The sequence below is a fragment of the Orbicella franksi genome, chromosome 8 (genome assembly GCF_964199315.1).
Source record: "Orbicella franksi chromosome 8, jaOrbFran1.1, whole genome shotgun sequence".
In the NCBI taxonomy this organism is placed as follows: domain Eukaryota; kingdom Metazoa; phylum Cnidaria; class Anthozoa; order Scleractinia; family Merulinidae; genus Orbicella; species Orbicella franksi.
Genome location: NC_138152.1, coordinates 6,285,116 through 6,298,234, shown reverse-complemented (window position 1 = coordinate 6,298,234; position 13,119 = coordinate 6,285,116). Strand labels below are relative to the sequence as shown.

At 40.0% G+C, this 13,119-nt stretch overlaps 1 protein-coding gene across 1 annotated transcript; it reads left to right on the top strand.

Annotated features, from left to right (window-relative positions):
- The first annotated feature begins 1,812 nt into the window (after positions 1-1,812).
- On the top strand, positions 1,813-12,835 carry LOC145494460 (uncharacterized). The gene is made up of 12 exons (XM_081473930.1): positions 1,813-2,312; positions 2,405-2,695; positions 4,357-4,800; positions 5,577-5,879; positions 6,371-6,679; positions 6,991-7,305; positions 7,816-8,415; positions 8,542-8,862; positions 9,378-9,725; positions 9,904-9,994; positions 10,172-10,236; positions 10,638-12,835. The coding sequence occupies exons 1-12, from the start codon at positions 2,228-2,230 to the stop codon at positions 10,676-10,678; spliced, it is 3,213 nt and encodes a 1,070-aa protein (XP_081330056.1). The 5' UTR covers positions 1,813-2,227; the 3' UTR covers positions 10,679-12,835.
- The last annotated feature ends 284 nt before the right edge of the window (positions 12,836-13,119 follow it).

The following is a 13,119-nucleotide window of genomic DNA, read 5'->3' as shown; positions in this document are numbered from 1 at the left end:
AAATCAGGAGGTGCGTTTGGGGGATATAAGCTGATCAATAATAAAAACACAGACTAAATCAGAGTGAAGAATAACAGTGAGTTTTCTACTTCAGGTATGTTTTCTACCAAGAACATTCACAGAAGACTACCCATCAGTGAAAAAAAGTCGAACTTGTCTTCTCAGAGCATTTTTTCTTCCCCCAATTTTCACCTCGTTTTTTTTATTTATTTATTTATTTTTTCTTTTTTTCTAGCAATAGATTGAAAGGCATAAGACATGTTTCACTTTGTAAATAGATATTCTAATCGATCTCAGGTGGAATACCATACAAGAGGCTACATAGGATACCTATCTTAGAAGAAGTTAAAAGTATAGGATTTATATGGAAGAAAGTGTGAAGCGATAAGGGCGCATATACTTTTGGGCTTTGGACAAATCTGCACTCTTAGCTGACAAAAATCAACAAATGAAGCAACAGCTCTATTTTTTGGTCTACCAAAATGTTTATTTCTCGGTAAGTGTCAGAAAAATGACATAATACTTCTAAGCCTTATGATCGCGTTTCTGCTTGGAAACTAAATGGCCATTCGAATTTTGTCCTTTGTGAGATGAGGTTGCCTTAGTGGCATCCAAAACAATGGAGAACAAACATGGACGTGAAAAGATATTCACATGTGGAGTGCCATGTGTCGTCCTTGTGATCATGGTTGCCATGTGTCCGCCTGGTGATTCCAACCATGCAAAGTCATTTTTCGTGCTCATCGAGATATTCACAAAAATCACCAAGCCGTGCCAAAGCTTTTCCACTCGAGTAACCTGATCAATCAAGCGAGCTACATGTTTATCCGCCTCACTGGATTTAGGAGACGCTCCTGTACATTACTTCATGGATCAGCAATGGACCGTTGGCTCCACTTTGAGGGCGATGATATTATCTTGTTATAAGCTCATGAAGGTTCCTGAAAAATCAATGATTTTCCTTCCCTCGTCAGTCGTGTGCAGTCAAGTGGGATTGTGGGATTGAGATTCAAGTGACTCAAGGCAAATGCTTCAGGGCGTTTTGAAGGAGCCCTGGTCCGCTTAACAGGCGAAGCGTTGTTAAAACACTAGATTTTCACGCTTGTGGAGAACGATAAAGCTATCTGACAATGCTGAGAATACCGCTACGAACAAACGGGACAGCGGACTTACACCAGACTTCCAGGACTATACCAAACCGCAAAACTGCAACTGCCATCGTCGAAAGATTTTGAAAAAAACTCCTACTCGTTGAGATAGCTGCCGGCGTTGAATAGTGTCAGAGTTAATGAATTGAGATTTTTCCAATGAGAACATCATTAATTACCTGCGTTTGTGATGCGATAAATTTCATTATTCTTTTTAGTAAAGTATATTTTCGTTTCTGAATCTATGAAAAAGTTCCACTCGAGAGATACTATCATAAAGTACAAGGCCAGTGACATCTGACAGTCAGGGGATTCCCTTGGTGAAAAGCGATTTAAATTAAGTCATGATCATCTCTGTCCATTTTGAACTCAGCTACATTTTGGGATACTCACATGGGGAGAAAAAATATATATATATAAATTCTTAGTTGAAATATATCTGAAGTTTAACCTCGATGAAATTGTATTTAAAACTAATGTGTTCGCCCCTGATATTACTGAGGTGCTTTGTCAGTGTCGTTAAAATAGACTTTAACAGAGGTTGCTCCAGCGAAATGGCCCTCTAAACGACGGAACCAGTCTTCCTTTCAACAATTGCTTAAATAATAATTTGGTTCTATTCTGTTTTGGATAATTTGGTTCTATCCTGTTTTGTGGGAGAAATCTAGATAAATAGAGACAATCATAACATCGGCTTGTGTTTTTCCATTGTCTGTGTCAAACAAAAACAGGTATTTTGAGGTACCAGTTATCGCTTCCCAGTGTTCGTCCACAGAAATTCTTCATATATGACGGTATGCTAGTGCTTTTAATGACATAAAGAATACCTCTAAAGATTTTACACTTCTGCGTCACGTGAACATGACTGTGTTTGTGATTGGACAGTGGGCGAACCAGTGATGATGTAATTGTATTCCATTGTTCGGCGGGACTGCTAACTGCCCCGAACCTTCAAAACAAAGGAATATAATTTTACTATGGCAAAAAGTTAGAAATAACCATTTTTTTCTCTTTTTTTAAATTTATCTCTTGAAAATATTTCATTTAGGAATTCTTTTAAAATTTAGAATAATGCTACAATGCGGCTGAGAAGGAGAACCTTGACAAGTCAAAGGAACATGTACATTCGAGTATTGCTGATATGCCTCTGTGTCCTTTGTAAAGGTAAGTAAATTCGCGCAGATCGATTTCTTTGGTTATCCAGTTGTGTGTGCTAAAATACTGTTTGACTAATATTTATTCGTGTGTGAATCTAGTCAAGTGCTCCTCCAACTACCTCGAAAACTGTAAGAACACGAAAATCGAGGAGAATGTCACGTTAAAGGGTGGTATAGGAGCCGGGACATTTCGAAAGCTTGGTAAAGTGACAAGCATGGAGTCTTGTATAGAACTTTGTTGCAAAACGTCGACTTGTGATGTCGCGTTCCTCTCGGCGGCTAAATGCTATGGAGTTGAATGCGTGAGTGATGAGGAGTGCAAGGCTACAGCGACTGATACATCAGATATTAAGGTCCTCATAGCACACGTGCGAACGGGCCATAAAAAAGGTTAGTGCATGGGCAGTTAATACGGTGGAAGTAAATAAGCAGCTTTGAGGCTTTACGTGCAAACTTGGCTTATGTCGCTGTCAACCCGGACCTTTTACGGTAGTCCGTTATCCTGCTTTTGAAGAGAAAAGTGAGGCGTTATTCAAAGGCGGAAATGGACTATTTAAGTCTGACGTGGCATTGAATTTTTTTTTTTTTTCACAAAAAGAAAGCTCTTATCGGCAATGTTCTTTTGTTAGCTTTATACTACTTTACTTTTGCATTCGGCTCTTGTGCTTTATGGTGCATGCGAGGACTGATTTTGCGCTTGGGATAAATTTCAGTGGAGCGAAAGATAATTTCTACGGCGATTAAGCTCATTAATCTTTGATCGCGTTCAGATTTGAAAGCCTGAAAGGTAGCTAACCACCCGGAGAAGAAAAAATGGCAAGGCAGGTTGTTAAGCGACGTTCTCCAGCTTTCCGTTAAAAATGGCGTTTTGACGATGATATTTTCGGAAGTTCACTTTACACTTTTTATTTTTAACTACTGTCATTTTTGGATGTGGAAAATGTTTGCCTCATTTAAAAAAGTCTTGACATCAAAAACTCAAAAGCTTCGTTATACGAGGTTACAAGGCGATTCACGATTACAAGCTGAGACAACGAGCTGTTTCGAGACGCTTTTGAGAGGGACTGCCAGCGACTTAACGCCAAAGTCTTATTTAATTTTTTTTTTTTTCATCAAAAATTAAGTTCTTCAAGCACACACAACCGGACAACTAAAAACTTATAGCTCGTTTTAGTAACTTTCGAACCGGCTCTTGGCAATACTTGCAGTTTAATTAATTCCATGGTATTAATATGAAACCTAGTTATTTTTTGCTATGGCAAATTTAATCAGAGGTCCTTATTTCAACGCCATATCAAACTGTTTTTCGTATAAACTGTATTGTGCACCAGACCTCCTCGTTCTGGAACAGTGTCTAAGGAGACTCGGATGATTGGGTGGCGATGCAGAACAGACTGTTCTTACTATCTGATACTTAATATGACGAAAAATATTAATCTTCGGTCAGGTTATCTTCTGCTTAGTAAGGAAGAGAGAAATCAAGGGGACTTTCAAGTTAAAAAAAACACAGGATGATCTTTCTTCAGTACTATACATGTTTTCAGAAGGGGAAAGGATAGCTTGACCGAAGTTAAAGCTCATTTCGGTACTTTCTTTTCCTGACTTTTAAATCTTAGGCTCTAATCAAACGGCGAACTTTACATGAGTCGAACGAAACTGAATCTAGTAAGTTCATGATAAGTTCGACGTTTGACTTAACTCAGTTCGTCCAACTGAATTTAGATCTAACAGCACGTTCAATCTGTCAGCTTCAGACAGATGGAACGTGTTGGTCGATCTGTATTCGAATTAAGATCGACGTTTGATCCAACGGTCGAGCTTTATCAATTTGGGTCGACTCAAATGGCAATTTAGTTCGTCTCGCGTAAAGATCGACGTTTGACCTTGGCCCAACGATACTAAATGGGTCCAAAATTTCGAAGCACGCAAGACTTTATATTTTTGCGGTAGTCGAAAAAGGTTATTTCTGGCGTTCTTCTCGTAGTAAATTAGAATTGTTTTATGATACAATCATGCCATAAAAGCTGTTTTATCTCTCATTTCCATTGCAGATAATACTTCGCTTGCTTTCATCACTCCGAATTTCACATCGAACGTGAAACCGCATCCGAACGGATTTCTGGGCCCAAATCAGGGGCTATCTACCAACACCCCAAAGGGCCTCATAGCCCAGGGACAAAAATCATTAAACAATGTAAACCCCTCAATGGCTGGACAATGTCAGCCGGGGAAGGTATTCAAAGAAGTGACTTTAAAAGGCGGCATCAACGCCGGCACATACAAGGATGTTGGCTCTGTGAAAAGCATGGAGGAATGTTCAAGTAAATGTTGCGAGTTTGCGGCGTGTGATTTAGCATTTATGCTTTCTAGTAGATGTTATCTTGTTGGATGTTCGGAAGGCAAGAACTGTCAAATACAAAAAGCAAAGCCTTCCCCCTATCATCCTTCTGTGACTTACATTGAGCGATGGAACAAGGAAGGTGTCAAACATTCAGGTAATTAAGAAGCGGTTTACTGGGTTTATTATTCAGATATGTTTTTGCAAACCTGAGCTTTCTTCAGGCTCAGAATGCAGCTCGCTGTCCAACGAGGTGTTAAAGCGTACGCGACAATGCCGATTGGTATCATGGGTAATACTAGTTTGGTGTTACTGGTTGAGGTTCACGGTGGCTCAGCAAAAAGAAAGGAGAAAGCTTGAATACACGTGTTATTTCTGTTTTCTTATACCATGCTGAAACACCTGAAGCTTCAGTCAAGCAAACGTAAACCACCATTCATTACCCATTATCGCTTACGCTGTTACACTTTTGTAGGAACTGTCTCGAAATAGCTGTACCGAGTTGTAATCATAGTAGCATGACTGTAGGATTGTAACTTTGGGGAATGCGTTTTGTCTTCAACTATGCCATTTTTAGTATCGGAACGTATCAATTGCTTCCTCAGTTATAAATTGATAAATACCTAATTTGAGATATCTCTATTATCAACATGCAAATCGTTGTGATGTGTTCACGTTAACTGCATAGAGTAAACATTTCTTAAGATAGATGAACCTCGAAAATACATAGTAGCAAAGATGGACGAAGTTTAGTGTACGCGGGGTTCAGGAATACGGAAAGTGCGTTCTTTTCCGAGAGGGACTGCAAAAAGAGGCACAGGTTCGAGAGGATTTCATTATAAAAAAAAGTGTCATGTGTTTATACATGTAATACCTTCGAGAGGTTTGATGCGTGTTTCTTCCGTTTTTTTGTGTGTGTGTGTTTTTTTTTAGTTTTTCTGAGCGATTCAGCTGAAACCAAATTCACCTGCCCGGCAGTGAAGCCCTTAACCAAGGTCACACTCAAAGGAGGACTTAAAGCTGGTGATTTTACAGACACCGGCAAAGTCGGAAGCATTAAGGAATGTTACGAGACATGTTGTCAACAAAGCACGTGTAACCTGGCCTTTATGCTGGGTCAAAACTGTTTTTCAGTCAAGTGTTACAATAAAGACTTGTGCAGCACCATTCCAGCGCAGCCTTCCATTTTCAATCCACAAATTGCGTACGTTTGGAATAGGAATGAAATGAAAAATGGTGAGTGAGCAATTTTTTAGTCCTCAAAGAGATTTTGCACAAGTAAATAGTGTAATAAAGTTACTCCTGAGAGTTAAAGAATAATATATAATTACTCCTAAGAAAATAAAATTCAGATCATATTCAGAAAACAAACATCGAATTTGTGTTGAGTTCCCTAATAAACAACACCTAGAGAATGCCAGACTGGGGTGTTGTCTACAAACTTGAAAGTTAGAACCACTTTGTACGTCGTAATAAACAGTACCAGATGAAAGTGCTGCTCAATAGCTTTCACTGGAATGGCCAAACACTAGGGTTTCAAACACAGACGTAAAAGTTACAACCACCTTACATGAACGGTATAATAACTGATTAATAACAGATCAATAACTTTCACGCTTTTTGCAATGTAGAAAAATATATACTCACATTATAGGGACAGTGGCTTGAAAGTAGGTTTCATTGCAACAACATAACTCTTTGAAATACTTATTTTAATTTCTCGTCAGATTCACCGAAGAATCAAATACTGAAACCACAAGTGGTTTGTCCAGCTGGAAAGGTTCAGGAAAGCGTCACCCTCGTTGGCGGAATCACATCTGGGTACTTTCGCGACCACGGCAAAGTCAAAGACATGCAGAAATGCCGCCGAATTTGTTGCGAGATGCCGCACTGTCATCTCGCCTTCATGCTCTCTTCCAATTGCTTTTCAGTGGCGTGCAAGAGCGCCAGCGCCTGCAAGACGCAGCCGGCTAATCCATCAAGATACAGTCCGAAGATATCGTATGTGAGGAATTTTGACACTAATCAGCTACTAGGTAAGATTTAGTTTTATCACAGTTTTTGTAAAAAGTTGTGTATTGTTGTTAGATAATACAGTAATTCACTGTGCTACCGTAAGATCCTGGTTGAAAGATCGCAGGTCAGTCGCGGCTAAGAAGTCAGTTCTGTGAGTAGCGAATAAACTATGTTTGAACTATTGACTCCAAGCTGAGTAACCCCGTAAGTGTGGAACGTTGCAGTCCTGTCTCAGATTTTGTGGACGCGAGACGCTTGTGTCGGCACTAAACGACAATTGGACAGTCTAGATGGTCTTAAGTTAAATCGATTTGTTTATCAATAATCTCAGGACTTCCAAAGCCCGCCGAGCAGCAGACGAAAGAAACCATCCCTGGCTTGGCGCAGACACCTCTGACACAACCTTCAATGCCAGGACAGACACCTCAAATTCCTGGACTAAACGCTCCAACTGCAGACGCAACGCAGACAGCTCAGTTTTCGCAGACTCAATTACAAGTACAGACACCGTTGCTAGGGCAGCCACAGCAGCAGCAGCCTTCACCACTCGTGCCACCCCCACTACCTCCGTCACCTTTTGGCTCGCAATTGGGGCAGAAGCCTATGATATCAATGCCGGGACTCTCAGTCAGTGACAACGGCGCAGGTTCGTTACATATAGAAACGAAACAAAACTTGCTGCACATTTACAATTGAAGCCGTTTAATTATTGCTTTTTAAATTTAATAAATCAATGGTGATTTCAAAGTGACAGCAAGACAACGCTACCGTTTGTAATTCTTATTTTAAAAGGGACCATAAAACCTCGGGTATGTAAATATCAGAGCTCAAGTTCATGGAGAGCAGTTAACGGATACCAGAATTTAGAACAGACGGTGGAATGAAATTATGCTTAATCTCAAGTCAACTACGTTAATTTGAAAATAACATACATTAAAGTTAAAACGCTTAATCAACAGTATAATATAACAGTAACATCAAAGAGCGACGTTTGAATGTTAGGAATAACCTTTTAAACGACACATGGCAATTTATTCTGACGTTCTGCTGATTCAAATATCATCAGTTTAGATTAACTTGATTTAATCATTTCCCATTAAAGCGCATTTATGCTGTAAGATGAATACTAACGGAATTTTGGCGACTTTTTACACAGCTATGCAATTTCCAATGCCTCCCTCGGCACCTGCAGAACAAGTAACACCCGTCGCACCAGTGACTTCGGGCGGAAATCAGCCTATTGCCAGTCAGCTTGAGACAAAGAAAACAGAAATTCCGGCTGCTCAAAACGACCAAAGTCTTAAAAGCCAGATAAAGTCAGCTGCAGCTGGGCAGGCCATGACGATGAATATCGTAAACGGAAAGATTCAATTAACACCCGTCGGAGGATCGAATAAGTCCGAAGATTCTTCCGAGAAAACTTCGGAAAGTTCTCAAACTTCCGAGTCGAAAGGAGATAAGAAGAGCGACTCGGGAAAGAAGGAATGCGAAAAAGCGAAGGTGCTTAACAATGTTACTCTCAAAGGTGGAAAGAAAGCTGGAAAGTTTAATAACCACGGTGATGTCAAAGGAATGGAAGAATGCCAGGATATCTGCTGCAAGGATGATAAGTGTCACGTGGCCTTTATGCTCGGCAAGACATGTTACTCCGTTACTTGCAAGAATGAAGAGCTCTGTGAACACACCAAAGCTCCACCAACGGACTTTAATCCACAGCTTTCGTATGTGAGGCCAATGGAAACCTCTAGCAGAAAAGGTGAGTTGATTTGTGAAGAAAACCTATGGAAATGTACCGCTGAAAACGCGACCTGATTAGTTCCCCTGTTGGCTTTCACTTTCTCTACCCTTCCCCTGATTAATAACGATCTTATTTACAATTCAGAGTCCAGTAAAGCTCCTACCATCCCTCCAGAGCCAAAGGACCTCAAATGCAAACACAGCAACATCACAAATGACAAGGACCTGCCGAACGGAGTCCATAAAAACAACTTCACAATCGTCAAAGACGCTAATTCCATGGCCAAGTGCATGGAAACATGTTGCGACAGCAAGGACTGTGACTTGGCGTACATGGTGGAGAGGAAGTGTTATTCTGTGTCGTGTTCCAGCAAAGAGGATTGCCGTCCTGTATCGGTGAAAGCGTCCAAGAAGACACCTCTTATTTCGGCCATGGTGATGAAAGTTGAACCTAAGGAAGAGACAGGTAATAGTTTTGGATACAGTACCTTATTCAGTGCTGTTAATCTTGAACGCGATGTATTCCTAATTTATGCAGAAAAAAAGATGTCAAAATTCTTGAATAAACCACATATCCAGCTAGCTGGAGGACCTCGCAGTGTCTTAAGCTGTCGATAAGCAATGAGTTATCATAGCAGTTGACCCTATTTCACTCGCTCGGGTTCCTGTAAACTTTGGTTAACTAATTTATTTATGGGTATTGATTCGTGTGTTAAAGCAAATAAAATAAATGTAAATAACTTTATTTTAGTCAAGTGTCGTATGTATAAATTAACAAGTGAATAAACAAACGTTTCGTCCAAGAAAATGGGTTCAATTGTTACACGCGTTATGGAAATACTTGTTGCTCGAGGGTTTAGAGAAGAGAGGAATTAAAGCAAAAGGCATGAGGGGTTCACCGAATAAGACATACATTGGGATACTAGGATTTACAGTAGAGTGGAAAAGGGTTACTTCCAAACTCTTTGATTACCTTCACAGACTTGTCCGCGATTGCCTCTCCGCCAGAAGATTCCACAACTACAGATTTTGCATCCCAAGTAGGAAATTGCAGGCTGGACAGTAGGATCTCGAACGATATCAAACTCCAGGCAGAAAGTACAGCCAGTAACTTCACAGATATGGGTAAAGCAGAAGATATCCACAGATGTATCGGACGCTGCTGCGCTCGGCCTTCATGTGATATCGCTTATTTACTGAATGACAAATGTTTCGCGGTTCAGTGCCTTGATGGGGTCTTGTGCCAGACCAGCGCAGAACCTGCATCGCCGGGGGCAAACGTCAAGTTGGCTTATATGAACAGGGGAGCATCTGGACAGAAGGAAAAAGGTGAGTGTGAGGTTGGGGTGACAAGATCTCTGGGTGGTAAGTTGGTTGTTTAGGGTGGTAAGATCGTACCTCTCTCCTATGTCACTGGAATCTAAGACCTTATAACATTGGTGACAATCTGATTGACTGTACAGCGCTTCACGCCCTTTATAAATATTTTTATCCTCCTTTTCTGCAGATTGGATGATTGTGTACATTATCGTCGCTTCACTTGCGTTCGTGGCAGGAATTGGTGGAGTAATATGGGCGGTGTGTATTTGCACAAAAAGGTGAGAAGAAAATGTCATATTTGTCATATTACTTTCACGTTATGTTTGCCAGTAAGGCTTAAAATGATGAAATAGAAACTAAACGTCCATTTCGCGCAGCTTGTGCGAATCTAAGAGCACTTTATATGGAAAAAATGTCTTAACCATTTTTACAGCTGACTTTGTGACTCATTGCAGACAAAAACTTCGCAAACAAAGAAGAATGTTGGATGATGACGAAGATGACGAAATGCTACCCAAACGTAAGTCTGATATTCCCGTTATGATAAGTGAAGAAATTAATTGTTCTAGAAGTCAATAATTAACCTAGCAGGAGGTCTGGGAGAATCTTGACTGAGGTTGTAAGTACAGATCGAACGCAGTGACTTTATTTTTTTTTTCTCATCAGGCTTTTTGGCACTTATTCGATATTTTTGTATTTTAGTTTGCAACTTTTTCCGAAAAATGTGACCGGTCAGGATGCCGGTCTAGAGGGGAAAATCTAGGCCACGGTCAATATTGATTTCAGCCAATCAAATTCGTGAGTTTGGTGGTTCCCAGTCCTAGTGAGACACAGCCATATAATAATACATCTTCTAAAATAAGAAAGAAACCTATTATTACATTCCTTTTTATTTTCTGTTTTTGCTTTTCTTTTCATCAGCTACTCAGACTAGATACAGAACACCGATGCCAAGATACTGACGATGAAAACTTCATAACCGAGACAATACGTGAGCTGCATGTCCTCTTGACCATTAGGGCACTTGGACATCATCACCATCAGGGACTTGTAACACCTCTAACTTTTAACTTGTTTTAATCGGGAGTTTCCGCAATCTTCGGAACGTGAGTGAGTGAGAAATAGAACCAAGTGAGGCCAAAAAGGATAACAGTAGTGAAGATGCAAACGATACCAGTCAGCCTCCGAAGCTCACGAGAACAACAACAACAACAAAAATCGAAATAGGTCGGTCTTTGACCTCAGATCCAAGCACACGTCCCTCACTGTGCATGCTCTGTTGCATGACCGCTGGCCACGAGGAAAGTATGTTTTTGGAACGAGACTGATGGACGCTTCGAAAGAAGACTTTTGTAAAGGAAAGCTTGGGTGGTCAAGCTATCATTTTTTAGATTATATTTCTTTTATCTTAAAGCTGCTTTACTTGGTGACTAAGAGCAAGAATTTATACTCAACAAATAGTTAATGTATATCTATTGCAAGTTTGATAAAAGACTTGTGAGTACAGGGCGGCTTGCAATCGCGTACTAAGAAAACTTTGATTTATTAATTTTAAGTTATGGTTACCAGCTGTGACAGAGCCCATTGAGCTCGACCAAAACACGCAAATTCCACTCAACTGTTTACCTGGCCACATCCATGACAATACTGGGTGGTAAAACTCGTCATTCTTTTGATAATTATTTTAAAGGAGAAGGTCACTTCAAAAAGCTTACTCTTTTTGTCTTTGCCTATGGAAAGTAAACATTCAGCTTTTCCACTCACCGAAGTTTCAGCCTCTGAAGTGCCCGCTATCCTGAAGAAATTCGTCTCGAAAGAAGGGGCTGCCATTTTGAAACTGTCTTGACAGCCAGGCCGTGTTCATGTGACTCATTCTGTACGACTCAAAATTGTTGGGAAGGAGGAAAACCTGCAAATGACTTGGCATCGTTCACAAGGTCAGCAAATTTTTTTTTCCAAGCGATCATCCACTTCACTATCTTCAATGCTATCATTTCGGAGTTTGGGGCATATTTGGCTCAAAATAATGTGGCTAAAGAGCAGCCACAACCCAGAGTGGTAGTTAAAAAGGCTCTTCGGAAGCCATTTAGGCAAAATCTCTCGGACGGAATGACGTCACGAAAACGCGGCCTGTCTGCTGAGTACTGTTCAAAATGGCGGCAGCGTTGTTCAAATTTGGGCTTCTTTGGAGGCAAATTTCCTAAGGAAAACCTGTACTTTAGAGTCTGAAACGTCGGCGAGTTGCTAAACTTAGAGCAAGGTTTTTATTAGCGTTGACAAAAAATATACGTTTTTTGGAGTGACCTTCTCCTTTAACCTATATGTTTAAAACTATGTACCGTATTGGAAACAGAGGATGAACCGAGATTATTTAGTAATTATCGACGTCAAGAATTCATGGTTAATTAAACACAAGCGGCGTATTTTAGTACTGGTTAGCACAAACATATTTTGTACTCACTTCTATATATTTTACTTCATGGATGGTTCTTTGCTATTAAAGTCAACTATTTTGACGTGTTACTAAACTTGCATCCAGGGATCATTTTCGTTATCCATAATCTGTGCCTAAAACTACAAGCTTTTTTTAACAAAAGATGTACAGTTTGGCTTGATACGGATCTCGATCACCGCAAGAATGTATTTTTTTGCCTTTAAACCAACAAATATAATCTTAAAACGACTATAGCAGAGACCAGAAGACGTCGTATTTATCGGAGGTGAAATATTGTTCTAGTGAGAATGATTTATTGGACAAGGTCAGCACAAAATGCAAAGAGAGGCTCCGCTTTTAGATTTCTCTTGCAAAGAAGTACTGTGCCTTTTCAAGGCGACAAGCAAGACGTCACGAAAACAACTTCCACAATTTAAAACTCTGGTATATATCTGCTTACGGGAAATTTGACTGTGTTTTAAGACAATATGCTGTTTAGTTTTCCTTTGGCAACGAATTGTTCTGTGTCAGTTCCTCAAAATATTTTATAGTGTTTTATTTTTTTGAATAGGTGATAAAGTGTATTTAGTTATTACTTACTTGCAATCGTAGAATAGCAATTTAATAAATATATTTTAAAATAGTTTTTCTCTCAGTTATTTGTACGAGTCCTAATAACCTTCCCCCCAGCGTCAGTTTCATCCACTTCTTTGTGGCACGAAGTGACTCGAAGTAAAGGCACTAATCAAGTATGAATTTTCTCCTGACGAGACGGCCGGGTTGGCGCAAAAAAACAATGGTACGGGGTATTGACCCTTTTTTGCACCTGGTTAAATTAAACGCAAGATCAACTTCGAACTTGGACCAGCATACTTTCTCTGGTGAATTTAAAGCCCAACGTAATACCAAAACCAGATTAACGTACATTTCTCATTATGTCCTTCGAATTGTTTTCTAGTCTTGAATTGT

What these genes read in the sequence shown, in the direction of transcription:
- LOC145494460 (XM_081473930.1), top strand. Translation starts at nt 2,228, where the DNA reads ATGCGGCTGAGAAGGAGAACCTTGACAAGTCAAAGGAACATGTACATT. An exon ending in GCGAACGGGCCATAAAAAAG is followed by an intron (nt 2,696 to 4,356) that starts GTTAGTGCATGG and finishes TTTCCATTGCAG; the next exon opens with ATAATACTTCGCTTGCTTTC. An exon ending in GGAAACCTCTAGCAGAAAAG is followed by an intron (nt 8,416 to 8,541) that starts GTGAGTTGATTT and finishes TTTACAATTCAG; the next exon opens with AGTCCAGTAAAGCTCCTACC.